The sequence below is a fragment of the Aquarana catesbeiana genome, linkage group LG01, assembly GCF_042186555.1.
Source record: "Aquarana catesbeiana isolate 2022-GZ linkage group LG01, ASM4218655v1, whole genome shotgun sequence".
Classification (NCBI taxonomy): Eukaryota; Metazoa; Chordata; class Amphibia; order Anura; family Ranidae; genus Aquarana; species Aquarana catesbeiana.
The window spans coordinates 272420931-272440206 of record NC_133324.1 but is presented as its reverse complement, the minus strand read 5'-3'; the positions used below and the strand labels follow the sequence as shown (position 1 = coordinate 272440206).

Genomic DNA, 19276 nt, shown 5'->3' with positions numbered 1-19276 from the left:
TCTCACATTCACTTGTACATTATTCTTGATATATAGGCATACCCCTCCCCCCTTTTTTACCCTCTCTATCCTTGTGGTATAGGGTATACCCTTGAATGTTTGCCAGCCAATCATGAGAGCTGTTGAACCAGGTCTCTGAAATTCCCACAAAATCCAAATCCTCCTCGTACAACAGTATCTCTAGTTCACCCATCTTGTCCGCCATGCTCCTGGCATTGGTGAACATGCCACATAGTTTAGACCGGTCGCATATTGTCCTCGTATTGGGTGTTTTGAGATTGCAACTAGGACTTGATACTATACTCACCTTGTGTTTTTGTGCTTTGGTTAACCTACCACTAATGCCCCCAATACTACCCTCTGGAATATCTTCCGCGCTGGCTATCTCTGCCTCTGGACCCCCCCCCCCCCCCCCCAATCGCCTAGTTTAAAAATCCCTCTAACTTTTTGGCCATCTTCATTCCCAGCAGATCTGCACCCTCCTCATTTAGGTGCAGTCCATCCCTTCTATAGTACCGGTTACCGACTGGGAAGTCAGCCCAGTCCTCCAGGAACCCAAACCCCTCCTTACTACACCAGCTGTTCAGCCACTTGTTTACTTCCCTAATCTCCCTCTGCCTTTCTGGTGTGGCTCGATGTACCGGTAGTATTCCTGAGAATACTACCTTGGAGGTCCTTTTCCTCAATTTAGCTCCTAAGTCCCTAAAATCGTTCTTTAGGACACTCCATCTGCCTCTGACTTTGTCATTGGTGCCAACGTGCACCATGACAGCCGGGTCTTCCCCAGCCCCTCCCAGTAATCTGTCAACAAGATCCGTGATGTGCCGAACCCGAGCGCCCGGTAGACAACATGCTGTTCGGCGCTTCAGGTCTTGGTTACAGATTGCCCTCTCTGTCCTTCTAAGAATTGAGTCCCCTACCACCAGAATCTCTTTCCTTTCCCATTGCTGCCCCCCCACTCTCACTGGAGGAGTTCTTCCCCCGGCAGCTAAGAGAGTCCCTCAGCTCCAGCAGTGCTGGTCCATGACTGGTTTCACCAATGTCACTCAATGGAGCGTACTTATTGGGATGCTCCAGTCCTGGATCGGCCTCCCTGGCACTTCCCCCTCTACCCCTCCTGACTGTCACCCATCTACTCTTTGCTAGTGCCTGCACCTCTTTGTCTCCACCCGCCTCTGTGCTGGCCCCTGCCGTGTACGTTCCTGGCTCTCCTTTAGTATGGAGGGACTTCTCAGTGCTGACAGTTGCTTCCCCAGATTCAGAACCTGGGCTTCCAGGGAAACAATGTGCTTACATTTTGCACAGCAGTATTCGCCCTCGATCGGATGATCAAGGAACGCATACATGCAGCAAGATGTACAAAGAGTCGCCTCTCCACACCCTTCGGGCATCGTACCTATTAAATTTAGTGAAGATTGGGGATTTTACCCTGTTCAAATTACCTAACAGCTAGCTTCCTGGCACTAATACTCAAGACAATACACAGGTACTCACAGACCCACAACACTCACACTACACTACACAGGTACTATGACCCCTGTTATAACCTCCTGTTTTAAACTCTGGTTTTTAACTCACCACTTAGACCAGTTCCACTTACACAGAGTTCCAGCAGGCTCACTTATGAGTCCTGCACAGAGTTATATAGCCCTCAAGCACCTGTGAGCAATTAACCACTCCTCTTAATTGTTAGTCCGAAACCCAAGAAGAAAAAAAAAAAAAAAAAAAAAAAAAAAAAAAAAAAAAAGCTATTTAAAAAGTGACAGAAAAAGGTGATTGAAAAGCTAAAAGGAAAAGCCCCAAAAATGCAACCCAGCAAACAAAAAGTAAGACTTGTTCACTCTTCTTCTGGTTTTTAACTCACCACTTAGACCAGTTCCACTTACACAGAGTTCCAGCAGGCTCACAATGAGCAGGTCATCTCTGTTTGAGGATCCCTGGTCTACAATCTTGTCCCTGACATCCTTGGACAGCTCTTTGGTCTTGGCCATGGTGGAGAGATTGGAATCTGATTGCTTCTGTGGACAGGTGTCTTTTTTTTTTTTTTTTTTTTTTTTTTATATACAGGTAACAAGCTGAGATTAGGAGCACTCCCTTTAAGAGATCAAATACTTTTTTCACTCATTAAAGTGGGGTTCCACCCAAAAAACAAAAATACATAAATAAATCCTAAAAAAAAAAAAACAAAAAAAATTTGGATTTTTTTTTTTTTAACTTACCTCTAAATGCCTGTTGCTAGGGGGTCCCTCGTAGTCTGCCCCTTCCAGTGCCTGGGCTGGTGACATCACTTCCCCCTCAGCACAGGAAGGGCTCCGCTCTGCTCCCTCCCTCCTGTCAATCATCTGGGACCCATTACAGGTCCCAGGTGACTGAGCGGCCAATCACGGCGCGTGGCGCCGCTCGCGCATGCGCAGTGGGTGCCAGGCTGTGAAGCCACAGCCCGGCGCCCACAGTTGCAATGCCGGCGCCCCTGAACGGAGGGGGAGACGAGCGGGCCTTCGATCCCCTGCATCGCTGAACCCTGGGACAGGTAAGTGTCCAATTAAAAGTCAGCAGCTGCATTATTTGTAGCTGCTGACTTTTATTTATTTATTTTTTTCATGGGCCCCCTGGGTGGAGCTCCTCTTTAAAATGCAAATCAATTTAGAACTTTTTTAAAATTGTGTTTTTCTGGATATGTTTGTTGTTCTGGCTCTCACTGTTAAAATAGTCCTACCATTAAAATTATAAACTGATCATTTCTTTGTCAGTGGGCAAACATACAAAATCAGCAGGGGATCAAATCCTTTTTTCCTTACTGTATGTTCCTGTTGTATGTACCATGTTCTTGTGATAAAGTGTCTTCTCTTTGCATTGCTTCTTTTGTGTGAAATACCTGGTGTTTCTGCCAGTCCCCTGTTTTCCTTTTTCATCCTGACCATTCGAGGTAGGGGTTCACATATGCTTTACCAATGTTTCTCAACTCCAGTCTTCAAGTACCTCCAACAGGTCATGTTTTCAGGCTTACCATTATTTTGCACAGGTGATTTGATCAGTTTCACCGCCTTAGTAATTACCACAGCCATTTCATCTGAGGGAAATCCTGAAAACATGACCTGTTGGGGGTACTTGAGGACTAAGGATGGGCTCGGACATGATCACAATTCTGCGTGCCCACGCCCACCAGGAAGCTGACAGCAGCGCTAATCACAGGTAGTGAGACCTTTCCTGATCTGTGCAGCCGCATATCAGGAAATGTCTCACTGCCTATGATTAGTGCTGCGGAGTGTCAGCTTCCTGGCGGGCACGTGGAGTTGCAAACACACCTTATTGAGGACTGGAGTTGAGCAACATTGCTTTAAACCACCTATAGATCTTTGCTCCCGAGTTCTTTACTTCAACTATCTGCCATGCCACTATGAGAAGAACCGTTTGCCTTATTTTAATGTTCCGTTAGAACACAGGAAACAGAAACAATGTTTCTTTAGCTCATAGTCCAATGCCAGAAGATGCACTCCAAGGCCTGCACCCAAAATTGAAATGTCAGTTTTATTAGACTACAACTACCGTATTTATCGGCGTATAACATGCACTTTTTTCCCCTTAAAATCAGGGGAAAATCGCGGGTGCGTGTTATACGCCGATCCCCTGCGATCCTGACCTGTCAGAACGAAAAAATCGCTGACCGCGATTTGAAAATGGCGCCGCCGGCGCCGAAATACACAGTGCCGGTCCTCGGCTCTTCTCGGCGGCTTTCGGTTTCACTCGAGCGCCGCCCGAACCTAGCCGAGTATACTCGGCTAGTTTCGGATAGCTCCGCTCACCGTCCGAGTGGAACCGAAAGTAAACGAGAGCCGCCGAGAAGAGCCGAGGAACGGCTCTGTGTATTTCGGCGCCGGCGGCGTCATTTTCAAATCGCGGTCGACGATTTTGAAGCTCAGAGGCTTCAGCAAGACTGCACTGGGGCAAGGCTGGACTGGGGCAAGGCTGGACTGGACACTGGGGAAGGCTGCACTGACAAGGCTGCACTGACAAGGCTGCACTGACAAGGCTGCACTGACAAGGCTGCACTGACAAGGCTGCACTGACAAGGCTGCACTGACAAGGCTGCACTGACATGGCTGCACTGACATGGCTGCACTAGCAAGGCTGCACTGACATGGCTGCACTAGCAAGGCTGCACTGACATGGCTGCACTGACATGGCTGCACTGACATGGCTGCACTGACATGGCTGCACTGACATGGCTGCACTGACATGGCTGCACTGACATGGCTGCACTGACAAGGCTGCACTGACAAGGCTGCAATGATGGGCATTTAAATGTAAGTTTTTTTTCCCTTCAACTTCCCTCCTAAAAGTTTTTTTTCCTTAAAATTCCCTCCTAAATTGAGGTGCGTGTTATACGCCGGTGCGTGTTATACACCGATAAATACGGTAATTGTGAATACAGGTGCAATAGAGTATATCCAGTCGTGTCCCATTGGTCTGAAACACCACGTTTGCAAAGTGAATGTCTTGTATTAAAATCTTTTGAACCAGTTTCAGTAAGTTTTTTTTTTTTTTTTTGCCAATTGGTGCTAACACACATGTACTACTAAAGTCCAAAGACGCTTGGACACAGAGAATGCTGTATTTACATATCCTAAATGATTTCTGCATACGCCAGTGGGGAGCACACTTGACGTTTATAGACTCGCATCTATGGTATAACAAGTGCTGCTTTCTTTTCTCACATTGCCATGCATACCACATGCTAAAGTCCATTCCTCATAGGTTCCAATGGAAAATTCCCTAGAAAAACTGAGGTTGCTGCCAAAGCCCCTAAACGGGCAAATACCCAGTGAAGTAATCAACCCCTATCTTGATCATCTTTTCTGGGAGTTTGGGCAATTAACTTCCCACTGCTACACCCTTCAGCCAACATTTGACATTTATAATTCAGTGTAATGCACTATTGGATTTATAAATAAAGTGATAAAACACTAGGCATAAGGGTTTATTTTCATTACAGACCCCATTGGTTTGTCTTGCCGATTCAAAGCCCAAAGCAAGCACAACACTATATATAATGAATGAACAATGGATACTTTTGCAGATCAAGTACATGAGAAGCATTGTGTGACAGCGTGTTATTGTATGCTCACTATTTATTCACCCCATAAGCTTTTATTGTCTTTAAAAAAAAAAGCAACCAACTGCTGGCAGTTCGGCACTCCCCAACAGATTTTGTGTGTCCCATATTTTCAAATTGTGAGTATAGCCTCATGTAGTCAAGGGTAATAGAAAGTAAACCGTACCATCATCCAAATTAATATGTACAAGGAAAAGAGTGGGACATAGGGGACAGTGGCTGATGTTGGCCCCATAATGTTCGCACCCTAAAATAGGCTGGACTATACCGGTACAGATAAACGATGATAGACAATTCATCGTTTATCTGTACCGGTATAGTCCAGCCTATTTTAGGGTGCGAACATTATGGGGCCAACATCAGCCACTGTCCCCTATGTCCCACTCTTTTCCTTGTCCCATATTTTGTTTTTGGACTGGTGACATTTACCCAATTTTAAAATTTTGTTATCCATTTCATTCTAATATATTTACATAGACAGCATCCCAAACCCCCTCACATTTTTTCATTACTAATTTTTGTGAGCTTTTTCTGCCCACCCTTTGTTAATCAAAGCCGGCAATTATAACGTCTGTTATATTAGTTGAAGAGGTTGTCTGCTTGAGTGCCATCTGTTGTATGGTTTTATGATAGAGAATGCCACTATATAATGCACGTGTTTATAATGTATGGTGTTCGTTTAGGTAACTGTATATTAGGAATTGTAGAGCTGAATTGCAGATACTGCACCTTCTCCCCACCCAGTTGTCATCCAAAATTGTTCTGGATAAGAATTCCAATTGTACGATGACCAGACCTGCCCATATATGTAGTAGTCATTTGTTTCCTACACAGTCTGCAAGATCTGTGGGAAGCCAGACAGCATGGTTGTTCAGTTTTGGCCATGCACTTACACTTCGTATATGCTGGGCTATCTGAGACTAATGGCTTGATCGCAAAGAAAGCATCACCATACTTTTCTGCATATTTAGGCACCACAAAATGAATGAATGGTTGAGAGAAAATGCACACTTCTGTTTGTTGCATTGCAAAACAGTCTTTGATGAGGTGTGCTGTTGAGTATTTACCATTCAGATGGATTAAATAAACACCTCAATGTCACCCAGTTTAACGGGTGCATGTCTAAATTTTGGGTTCCAGGCATGGCTAGCTTTAAAATTCAATCCCTTGTAAGCAGATATAGCTGCTTTTTCTCTTCTCTCACCTTCTCTTTCAAGTGTTGGTGTGTGTGTGTGTGTGTGTGCTCACCATATTGCTCTCCCACCTTTTTTATCCCTACACTCCCACCTACTTTTTCTTCTTAGTAAATCTCTTGTACTCCCATGTAAATCTCTCTTCTAAATATCATCTGTAATTCCCAGAGGTCTATGTATTTCTCATCTCTACAGTGTCTTTATTTCCTTGGAGGCTGCTTCTGTTAAGTGGCTGTCCTCCCTTCTATGAGTCTTTCCTTTTTCCAGTGCTGTGCAGTTACTCTAGTAGCATTGCTATAGTAACTAGGCAGTCCTGTCTATATCTTCAGTCTGCAGATAAGTTCTTGTATATGGAGGTACATCGTTTATATGGCTCCTCTCTGCCTCTTGAATGAGCGTGTTGTGACAGCTGAATGCATGGTTTTCTGTAAAATGTGTATGTATGATATAGATATATATTCTCTCATACATACATACATACATACATAGAGCAAGAGAGCTGCAACAGCGTGAAACCTCATTTCATTGCCGAGAACAAATCTTAAGAAGCTGGCGAGTCTTGAGTCTTTACACCTGATCTCAGTTTTGAGCCAAAAATAAGCTAGTGTTTAGGGGAACCTTTCTTAAGCCTAAAATTTATAGATGAGATGAATAAATTTTATTTTATTTATTTTTTTTTTGCTAAAATGTTTTTAAAAAAATCAAGATTATGCAGAGATTTCCATTCTGGTGGAATGCATTGACGTTAAATGGAAGGGTAAATTTAAGGTGCTTTTGGTGGTTTCTTTGTATGCTGCTTTTTTTTTTTTTTTTTTTTTTTTTTTTAGCTAAATTCTAGATTTATTCAAATTTAAAACTGCTGAATTCCTATAAATAATTTAAGGTAAAAATTGCAATAATAACTAATAAGTTGGATTAGAACTCCACACCTGACCTGGAACTAGTATAACTATAAGGAATTCTGAGACTCATTCTCTGACTCTGTATTGATGGCAGACCTAGCAAGGGCAACAAGCTTTAAAAAAAAAAAAAAAAAAAAAAAAACAGCCCGCAAGGGCAGCCTGCATGCTTCATTTATGATGGGGTCATTTTAACACATTGTTGAGGTTCAGCTCTGTAAGCCTTCCTGAACACTTGCCCTTTTGGCCGCCAGTACCTGAAACATTGTAACACTGTTCAATACAGAGGTTTTTTGGAAATTATAGTTGCCATGCTTCAAAAATTTGGTTATTTTGCACTGAATATATATCTGAACTAAATTATCTGTTTAATGTGTACCTGGAGTTCCACTTTAAAATTAGATTTGGAAAGATTACATGGGCTAGTTGGCTGGAATATAGCAGGGGCCTATGTCACTGTGGTCAGTTTGTTAGTGGTACTTACCATTTTCTACATACGGGAGGTGGAGGGAGTGTGAATCTTTCTGGGATCTCAAGTACTTTAGCATCTCACAAGTCCATGTTTTTTTCCCCTTCTATACTGTAAAATTGTAAATTTCTGTGACAAGATAATTTTACTAATGCATATTAATTTTTTTCCTAAGCTGATGAGGATGAAGATAAGGATGATGACTTTCGCGCTCCCCTCTACAAGAATGTGGAAATCAAAAGAATACAAGTACGGATGAAGTGGTGTGCTACCTGTCACTTCTACCGTCCACCTCGCTGTTCACATTGCAGTGTCTGTGACAACTGTGTGGAGGTAAGTCCTTTGTATACAACAATTAGTAAAATACGCACAGGGGATGTGGTGCTGTTTGTTTGATGCTCATAGTAATCAGATTATCCCTTTCATACTTTCACTGTATAAAATTGTCAGCTTTAAAAAAAAATGCTTTTGTTCAGGCACTTACTGTTTTAGGGTGACAACTGCTGTGCTCCTGCGTTGTGACTCAGTCATAAGCTCCTGGTTAAGACCACAAGCAGCACATTGCACTGGCATGGTCTGCTGTTGTCACTATCAGGAAGGTAGTCTTGTGCAAGGTTGCTCAACTAGCTCTTTCAGAAGTGGTTCAGTAAGGCTGCAGGATATCAGTAGCACTATAATGCAAAAAGATGTAACTTGGCTAATTAAAATCAAGGCTCGGTTTACACACTTGTGCTGTAGGAACACGTGTTTGGGTACTGCAGCTCCGTTCGTTCTTACTAACACCTCAACACACATTACCAACATGTTTTTTCGCTCACCAAAGTACTTGGTAAAGCAATACTATGTGTTATTGTGCGCTGCCTTTGAGTACAAAAAAGTACATGACGTTTTTGTTGCATTTTAGGGGGACCATTATGTCAGTGCGCATTGTTTTAGCACACTACAAAAGTGTGTACCTAGCCTAAGGAGTTTACTTTAATAGGTCAACCAAAATAAAAACCAAAATCTCCTTATAAAAATGTGCTGTTAAAGTCACTGACACTTTTATGAGGTATTGCTTTGGTTATTTTAAATATATTTAAGCCTAGTTTTAGAGTAGGCAAAAATTAAAATCTCTGTCAGGTTTTTATTGCTGTGTCTCTCTATTTGAGAAATTCTGCTCGGAAAGATAGTGATGGGAAACGTTGAAATTTTGACTTGCCACTAGAAAAAAGGGGGGAAATCCTTCCATGGGGGGCACTTATTGTGATTTACAACTGAGAGGATTTGGGGGGTTTTCTCTCAATTCTTGTTGTGGTTACTGGACAGGAAGTAAAGGTTTTACCTATTCCCTGCTCTATCCTAAATGGGAGAATAAAAGTTTTTAGTTTTAGATACTTTATCTTTGTGTTAGCCAGCTTTGTAGTAATAAAGACCTTAGATTATGATTTGTAGCAGAAAAGGCTTTTAGAAGTCAAGTTATTAGATTGCTATCCTCACAGTCAATTATAGTTCAGCAATGCTGAAAGTTAAAGTGGTTGTAATGCTATGTCCGCTCCCCCCAGCCCCCCTTAAATACTTACCTGCGCTCAATTTCGATCCAGCGCTGTGCCTGTCTGCTGTAGCACTGCTCTTCTCTCCTCTCTCTCATGGGAGGCCTAGCAGTAACAAAAGAAGAGGAGGAGCCAAGATCCCTGGTGAGGGACCCCAGAAGAGGAAGGTCGGGCTCCTCTGTGCAAAACCATTGCACAGGGCAGGTAAGTATGACGTGTTTGTGATTTTAGAAAAAAAAAAAAACAATTAAACTAGGGATGCACCAGTTTTTCTCCTTCTTTTTGTTTTTTTTTTCTCAAGTACTCGCCGTTACCGATTCCTCTTCTTCTCTTTTTTTTTTTTTTTTTTTTTTTTTTTATTCGTGTGATGCAATTTGAATCCATGTAAAATGAATGGGCTTAAATATCACTCCAAAGAATTGCATGTGATTTGAACAGGAATATGGTGTGATTACTGTCTGAATCACATGCGGTTTCCCACACCACTCCTGTATGAACCCAGGCATAACCAGCCTGGGTTCACACAGGAGTGGTGTGGGAAACCGCATGTAATTCGAACAGGAATTATACCAAATTTCTGTTCAAATCACATGCGATTCTTTGCAGTGTGATTTGAGCCTATTCATTTTGTATGGGCTCTAATCACACTGCAGAAAAAATGTATCGTTCCTGTATTGGAGCATTTGCACGTGTACAAGTGCAAAGATGCCGGTATCGGTGCAACCCTAAATTAAACCTTCACAATAACGTTAAAGCCTGGTACACACAGGGACATCGGCCCATGTGTATGTAACGAATAGGAACACATGATCTGTCTCTGCTCTCCTGACAGAACTGGGATTTGTCTGTTTACACACACAAATCCCGTTCTGTCCCCGTTCTGTGTCTTGTGCCCGCTATCGCGGCTGGCCGGCTGCCATCGCGACCGACAGCCACAGGCATCAGGTTCTCTGCCCTGCAAAGGCTCTTAAAGAAGCCAACATACCTGTACGTCATTTGTGCAGGGCTGCCAACCTGCCGACGTATATGTACGTGAAATGGTCGGGAAGTGGTTAAGGATGATGTGATGACTAACCATGATGATGTGAGACTAATTTCACATGCTAGAAACTGTCCATTTACAGGTCATTATTAGCCTTAAGTAGACAGACTATCTCATTATAATTGAACTATATTTTCTGAACAGGATGATGCAAGTGACAGTCCACGGACATTGATGCTGTGCACAGGACAGTATGCCTGATGGCCAATATGAATGTAATTCTGGGAGATTATTAAGGAATAATTAATAGAAAATAATCTGATTAGGGTTTTTTCGAAGGTCAAGATATTTTGAGGAAACCAAAAAGCTCCCAATGGCTTTTGAGCAGCAAGGAATACAAAATTAGTCGAGTATTTGAATAGAATTTTTTATTGATACAAAATGACATGAAATTTCAGGTACACTTATAGAAACATGAGCTCTGGTGTGTATACCCTCTATACTACAAAGGATGTCCTTATGGCGTTCACGAACAACGTTGTGTACATGAAATTTTCTGACTTAGAATAGTTGCTCATAAAGATATTTTGAGGTGTGTGTGTGTGTGTGTGTGTGTGTGTGTGTGTGTGTAAATTTTTGTAAATCAGTGCATTTATATGTCTTTGTTTTGTGTTTTCTTTCTCCAATTGTAGGATTTTGACCATCACTGCCCCTGGGTGAATAACTGCATAGGACGCAGAAACTACCGCTATTTCTTCCTGTTCCTTATATCTCTTAGCATACATATGGTTGGGGTGTTTTCGTTTGGCCTCATATTTGTCCTCCACCATCTGGAGATGTTGGGAGAGGCCCACACCAGTATTACGTATCCTGTCTACAAAGATTTTTGTGTGTTTTTAGAATACATATAGATTTTTTTTTCTTTTGATTAATGTGCATGCTAGAAAATGTTACTGCACAAAACCTATATACTACTCAATTTTAAGGTGCACCTACACAAGGTCCTCTAACAGTCAGATCCTTTGACGATCCTAATTGTAGCCAACATGTACATCCTCTGGACAGTGCATGCCAAGAAACCGGCTCATATTGTGTTAAATTCAAACCTCCACCTAGTCATATTAAAAGCAGAAGTCTTGGTATTGTGTGGCTTCCACAAGTATTTGTAGAAGTACAACTCGGTCAAGGTGCTTCTACAAACGTGGGTCTGACTCAAACCTATGAGAAAATCTATCCATAATGCTGCACTATATGGCCAAAAGTATATGGATATCCTTTCAAATTATTTAGTTCAGGTGTTGAAAGCCAGGTCCATTAAGACATGGCTTAAAGAGTAGCCTGCACACACCCTGACTTCAACCCTATTAAAAACCTATTGGAATGAATCGAAATGCCAATTTCAAGCCACGTCTTTTTGCCCAATATCAGTACCTGACCTGTCAAATGCTCACAAAATCTTGTGAAAAGCCTTTTCAGAAAAATGGAGTCTGTTCTAGCCACAAAGAAGGGCGACCTCCATAGTTTTGAAAGGGATGTCAAACAAGCTCATGTACGTGAAACTGTCAGGCGTTTACATGCTTTGAACATGTAGTGTTTTTCAAATGAGATGAATTGGGAGCAAAGCTTGCCAAGAAGTAGCTTCATACTTCCTTTAAAAATTACTGTTTTGTGGGGTTTTTTTTTTTGTACACAGACCACAACAAAAATCGTTTATTTTGACCTTAGAACAGAGCCGTTCTACATGGCTAGGCTGACAGCTAATGCAACTTTCTTCAGGCCCTAAATGCTGTAAGATACAATAACTGCAATGTTTGTATCTGAACTCTCTGCTTATATTGGTGATTTTGATGGGAAGGGCAGGAGATGGCTTAGGTTCTTTAGTAAAGGCAGTTTCCCATTATCGGTACAGCTTGCCACATGGAGTGCCAAACTCTGGGCAGATGCAGAACACCAATTCCTGCAAAGAGGAGGTCTTCTTAAAAACTGAAGAGAAGCCTGGTAGTTTTTCTCTCTGCTCACAGGGTCAGGCATGATCACCAGATTTAAAGCGGAACTACACTGCATCTGAATGCCACAAACCAAAATGCTATTTATTCATTTTTAATATTCAAAGCAAACTCACCTATCCATCCATGTCTCTGTTTTTTTTTTTTTTGTGGACTTTGAAAAACACCCCCTAGCTTTTCTGGCTGTGACCATCTTGGGTGAGGGCAGATGATTTGTGTAGAGTTTACTTCCTGGACTCCATCTGTCCTTAGCTTCAGCATGTAGGCAGGAGGGTGTGCTGAGAAAAGACTAAAGACTCCAGGGTTGTATGAGATCATTTTCTTAGGCCTAGAACCTAGAAGTAACTGAATAAACAAAAGTTTAAAACTAGGAGATAGGAAGAAATATATATTTACTAATGCTAGCAGCATAAGTATTAAAGATGGTCAATGTTGATTGAATGAAATTCCGGTTAAATGCAGAATTCCATTGAATTTTCTAACCCTTTGCTTACACCCCTTTGATCATTTGGATATTTTTTGCACAGGCAGCAACACCTGATTGCCAGCCATTGGTATTTACAATTCAATTGTCTTAACTTTGCCTAGTTGCAATAAAGGAATGGACTTGCTTTTAGCCCACATTCTCATTGGGCTGATTTGGCATGTAAATAGACATCTTTGCATGAACCTGCACAGATGTCTCTCAAATCGCCCCCGAAGTCGGACTGAAATTATGGGTGCCTTGAGGGGCTCTGCCGCCCCCCCCCCCCAAGCACCTCGCCCCCATTTTGATGGGGACAAGGGCCTCTTCCCGACAACCCTAGCCGGTGGTTTTCGGGGTCTGCGGGCGGTGGGCTTATCGGAATCTGGAAGCCTCCCTTTAAGAAGGGGGGACCCTTCCCTATGTGAATGGGTATCGGGTACATCCAAAAAACAGTGAAATGTAAAAAAACAAAAAACAACAAAAGCCGTTTTTTGACAAGTCCTTTTTTAAAACAATAGCTCTGAGCTGGCTCTCCCGCCGAGCTGTCTTCTTGTGCTATCTTCTCCCATTGCTGTCTTCTTCCTCGCCGCTGGTTACCCGCTAAAAGAAAAAAGCTGCTCTACTTCTGTAGCTTTCTCTTTGTTGTGTTGTCGCTCGCTGTCTGACATCTCCTATATAGCCATGAGGCGTGGCCATCCGATGACATCACCTAGAGGGGTGGGCTCTCCAGGTGATGTCATCAGATGGCCACGCCCCATGGCTATATAAGATGTCAGACAGCGGTCGACAACTCAACAAAGAGAAACAGCTACAGAAGCAGAGCAGGCTTTTTGTTTTGTGGGTAACCGGCGGTGAGGAAGATGATGGCACAAAACCGGGGAGAAGACCGCTAAGAGCTATTTTTTTTTTTAATAAAGGACTTTGCCAAAAACCGGTTCTTGTTTCTTTTACACTTCACTGCTTTTTGGGGTGAATGGGTAGGGATACGATGTACCCAATACCCATTCACATAGGGGGGGTGGGATCTGGGGACCCCCTTCTTAAAGGTGGGCTTCCAGATTCTGATAAGCCCCCCGCAGACCCCGACAACCACCTGCCAAGGTTTTTGGGAAGAGGCCCTTGTCCCGATCAATATAAGAGCCCCCCCCCAGGCACCCATCCCCCCCCCATGTTGATGGCATGCTCCCTGGTATGGTTCAGGAGGGGATGGGGGGGGTCCTCCCCCTGACTCATCGGTTGTTAAGGACATGGCGGCTGGCTTCCTGGCCCCCCTGCTTAGGAACCAGCTATATACACTGTGTTTACAGTGTGTTTAAAGAGCAAAAAAGGTAAAATGCAAAATGAAAACTGCATGTAGAAACGCAAAACGTGCCTGAAAAGCGCATCAAGCGCAGCCGCACAGTCAGATTTAATTGTGAGTTTGGTGTTTTATTTTACAGTAAACTAATGGTATATGCTTTTCTGACAATACCAGCTATAAGGAAAATATGTATTCTTAAATGAGCCTGAAAATACTATATTACAACAACCAAACAACATATCATAAAGCTGAGTTCCTTAGCACTTGTGCACAGAATATCCGTCATGTGTGTGACTGGACTGTTTTTCATTCCTGTCATTGGCCTCACTGGATTTCATATAGTGCTGGTTGTTAGAGGCCGCACCACCAATGAGCAGGTAATAACAGTGTTAAACGTTTTAAAAACATTTTAGCCCCCTTCTCTGGCTATATTTACAGTGTACCATTTGCTGTTTTCTTGTTTCTTATATTATGGATTTTGTACATCTGCCTAGGTGACTGGGAAGTTCCGTGGAGGCGTCAATCCTTTTACCAGAGGATGCTGTGGGAACATACAGCATGTGCTATGCAGTCCATTGTCACCCAGGTAAGAGAGTCACTGTAAAGTAGAACACTCCAATTCTATTAACGACACATTTTAACATAATTCAAGAGGCCGTACCCAGCTCTGTGAGATGGTGCTTCTTCATACATCTAGTTTTGGATAGTAAAGGGGTATGAAAATCTACATGGGGGAAAAAAAACGTATTTTAATGAAATCACAACTTCTGAAAAATAGTAATTCTATGACGGTTTATGACATGAATCTAATATGCATATAAGGGTAAGTGAAAATAAGTGTGTACCTTGTATGATTATGGGACAGCAGGCCACACCTTGCCCCTAACCTTAGTTCCCCAGATACCACCATAAAAACGTATTAATAGGAAAAAAAACACGCATACATCATATATGGCAAAAAATGGCCGCTGTAATTTTATTGGTTACAAAAAATTCATATAAATAAACATAATAATTCAAATTTTCCAAATGAAATTAAATATTTAACAGCAAAACCTTTGCCCAGTTTTCAGAACACGGGCTACTCAACCGTTATTTACAAAGATATACGTGTCCCCCCCGGAATCCGGGGTGACCCAACCACATAAAATACACCGTGACGGGGAGGGAGGGAGGGAGGGAGTTTCTTCTCTTCCAGGTCCAGCTGCTGCAAGAGGAAGTACAGACCCTCAGCAGCCCCTTTTATCACTTCTCCCAGGAATACCAGAACCTTCCCTGGGATCTGATTGGGCCACCTGCAACTCAGGTATGCATTTAAAGGCACAGCACACTAAATACCTGCTAACATAAACTATCACCAGGGCTGGGTGACCGCCGTCCCAAAAAAGGGGACTCTAATGGTGCGCCCCCTTTTAAGTATGGGACAGCAGGCCACACCTTGCCCCTAACCTTAGTTCCCCAGGTACCACCATAAAAACGTATTAATAGGAAAAAAAACACACATACATCATATATGGCAAAAAATGGCCGCGGTAATTTTATTGGTTACAAAAAATTCATATAAATAAACATAATAATTCCAATTTTCCAAATGAAATTAAATATTTAACAGCAAAACCTTTGCCCAGTTTTCAGAACACGGGCTACTCAACCTTTATTTACAAAAAAATACGTCCCCACCAGCCGGACTTGTGCAACCAGGCCGGCCTACCCCAAATACGCGGCCCTCTCAATGCTGCTTTGCAAGCCAAGATTAAAGATATCTGCACCTACATCTGAAAGGTGGACCCCATCCTGCCTATAAAGACCTGGGATGCCCCCTTCCAGATCCACGTGCCTATAAGAAAATCCCCCCAAAAGTAGAATAAATTTTGACAACGTCCGATTGACCCTCTTCCTCATCCTCTCCATTACTTTGGAAAACGGGGAAGACAGCCAAGCGAAACGGGGAACAATTTCTGAAAATACAATGATCGTACCCAGGGAAGTCAAATGGAACCTATACAGATCCTGTTTAATCATAAATAAAAGGTCTAAAGTACGAACTGAACCCAAATCATTGCCTCCCACATGGACTATCAAAATTGAAGGCGGTGGCCAAACCTGATGTAATTGAGACAAATGAAAAAATAAATGTTGCCACCGCAAACCTCTTATTCCTTTCCAATACAGATTGAAGAATTACGGCAGTAACGATAGGTTGACAGAATACCTGCGTTGGGCCGCACGTTTCCGAGCCCAACATATGTATGAGTGGCCCAGAATCCAAACACAATGCTGAAAACCTGGAAAATTAAAGTGACAAGTTAGGTCTAATATATCTCTTAAAACAGTTTAACCTCCACCTTCCCAAACCCATTATGGTTTTGGCTGGCAACCCCTTTTCAGCAGCGTCAGACGCTGCTCCTATTCTGAATGAATGTGAGGAAAACTTGAAATCTTGTAGACCCAATTTCCCAAGACAGCGTTTCAGAACATAAGCAAATTGGTACCTAGTTAAAGGAGACTGGTCCCAATGACTGAGAAAATGAGTCGCCCCCGCCGGATGTGCGGCGAGGAAACCGGTAACTAGCGCCACCGGACAAACTGAGGCGTCACTCCATGCCAACACTGTCACCCATTCCCCCCGCCCCAGCTGGTCCGTTTTCGACCGTCTCAGAAAAACCTGCACGCGACCGTGGTCAACTAGCACATGCTCCGACCACAAACCCAAGGAGCTCAGCTTGGATCCAGGAAGCAGGTCAGAAACCCGAAAGGCACCAAAATAAAACAACACAAAAGTTACTTTAAACAGCAAAGCCTCATAGCCGCTAAAACATACCCCCAACGTGGCATCGCACAAGCGCCTAAGCAGAGATAAACCAATAGGACGCCTGTCATCTGGGACAAAAGTTGATCTTCGATAGCCTTTCAAGGCCTGCTTTACCAGGAAAAAACTAGAGCAGGACGAGAGACCCCTCATCCTGAAGAAAAATGATACTCCTGCCAGGGTATTAGCCAGAGAACCATAAGAGGGCTGGCCTTCCATTAGAAAAGCCAAAAAGGCCAAAACAGCCTGCTCCTCGGGAGACTCCCAATCAAAACCCGCATTTCCAGCGAATAGCATCCACTTCCTCCAAGCCACGGAGTAGTCTGCCCACGTACGGGAAGAAACTGAGCATTTAACGGCATCCATCACTCCCACTAAATTAGCTCCCACAAGTACGCCGGGCATTGCGTTCCTTCCGCGTCCGCCCCTGGGAGCAGCTCCCGAAAACGCTGCATCTGGAAACGGGAAAGAGAGTCAGCCAGATTATTCAAAACCCCCGGCGTGTACTTCGCCTTGATCCAAATGTTAAATTTTAAATATAAAAAGACCAAATGCCGCAAAATCTTAACCACTCAGAGAGAGCTGGAAGAAAGACATTTGACAACGAAGAGGACCCTTTTATTGTCCGTTTCTACCAGAATCCGCCGGTTGGCAAAAAACTCTCCCCAAAGCGCCACGGCCACTAAAACTGGAAAAAGCTCTAACAGCACGACGTTCCTAGTAGCCTTTATTCGAATCCATGCCTCCGGCCAAGCCCCACAGCTCCAATGCGATCCCCAAATTGCCGCAAAACCCTTGGAGCCTGCCGGGTCAGTGAACAGACGAAAATCAGGAGCAAAGATAAAATCTGATTGAAAAAAGGAACGCCCGTTAAGTCGCCAAAAAATCAGCCCACACTACCAAATCATCTTTGAGGGAAGCCGTTAAACGGATGTGAGCAAAAGGAGATTTCAAACCTGCAGTTGCCATGTACAATCTCCTAGAAAAAATCCTCCCAACTGGCATGATTTTTCCAGCAAAAGCCAGGAGACCTAATAATGACTGCATCTCCTTCAATAACACCTTACGTCTCCGCAAAAATACTGCAATAAGGTTCCTCATCTTGTCTACCTTAGCCTGCAGCAAACTAAATTCTTCCACCTCGGTATCGATCAATATACCTAAAAACTCCATGGAAGTTGCAGGATAACAAGTTTTCTCGGCAGCCAGAGGAACCCCAAAATGTTCTGTAACAACCTCAAATAACTGCAGAAGACGAGAACAGATGTCAGAATTTGCAGAGCCGATAAACAAAAAAATCATCTAGGTAGTGTGCAATCGAATCCTGACCAGACTCAAAACACATAACCCAATGAATGAAAGTAGAAAAAGTTTCAAAATATGTACAAGACAAAGAACATCCCATAGGAAGACATTTGTCAAAAAAAAATAAAACCCGTCAAAATAAAAACCCAAAGAACTGAAAGCTGCCGGGGCAATGGGTAAGAGCCTGAAAGCCGACTTCACATCAGCTTTTGCCAACAATGCCCCCCGGCCGCATGCTTTAATTTTGCCCACTGCTTCATCAAAAGTCGCATAAGCGACTGAACACAGCGAATCGTCAATCTCATCATTCAACGAGCCCCCTTTCGGGAAAGAAAGATGCTGTATTAAACGAAATGAATTTGGTTCCCTCTTGGGGACCACACCTAGCGGTGAGATGCGAAAATCGCTAAAAGGGGGGAATTTAAACGGGCCAGCCATGCGACCTTCTGCAATTTCTTTGGAAACTTTTTCTCTCACTACTTCAGGAAACTGCCTAACTGACTTCAGATTATCCACAATAGTACAACCAGAGCCAGTAAAAGAAGGGAGAGGAAAACCAAAAGAAAACCCTTCAATTAGTAAAAGCGCTTTCTCCCTGCTTGGGTATAGATCCAGCCAGGGGCGCATGTTTTCCAGCCTCACTGGCGTGCAGGCTCTTGGGAAAAATATCGCGCTGAGACGGGACCCCCACCGCTGTTTTCCTAAAACATTTCACCACAGGATGGGGCCCCGCACAAAAAGAACACTCATGTCTATACTTACAAGAAGTATTAAAACGACACTGACTCTCATTGAACGAAAAACACCAACCCCTGCGATACCCTGGCGAAACATGAGTACCCGGATTAGCAGGGAACTGCCGCATACTAGGCGCTCTCTGAGGCAAGATTAAATTAAGCCATAGGCCCACGTCTTTCATTCCCCATCTTAAAGATGGGTGGACCACTAGCTTCTGGCGAAAAGACTCGTCATAAGCGTACCAGCCCAGCCCTCCAAAATTCTTGTAAGCCTCCAAGACGTGGTCCAAGTGCTGGAACAAACCCCCGCTCAATTCCAGGTACTTCTCGACCAGAACGCTTGCAAAAACAAAAAATGCCTGTAACCAATTATTAAACGATCGTGGTACCGATCTGCGCCTATCTTCCTCCTGCTCCCCTTTTTTATCTGATTTCAAATTAAATTCTTTTGCAGTGGGAAGAAGA

General features: G+C 43.2%; 1 protein-coding gene across 3 annotated transcripts in view; it reads left to right on the top strand.

Moving 5' to 3' along the window:
- ZDHHC8 (zDHHC palmitoyltransferase 8) overlaps positions 1 to 19276 on the top strand; it is a 175944-nt gene that overhangs the window by 100612 nt on the left and 56056 nt on the right. For all 3 annotated transcript variants that reach the window (XM_073628570.1, XM_073628562.1, XM_073628580.1), the window contains exons 3-6: positions 7850 to 8007; positions 10881 to 11053; positions 14235 to 14337; positions 14455 to 14546. In XM_073628570.1, the coding sequence (XP_073484671.1) occupies positions 7850 to 8007; positions 10881 to 11053; positions 14235 to 14337; positions 14455 to 14546 (526 nt within the window). The remainder of the gene's footprint in view (positions 1 to 7849; positions 8008 to 10880; positions 11054 to 14234; positions 14338 to 14454; positions 14547 to 19276) is intronic.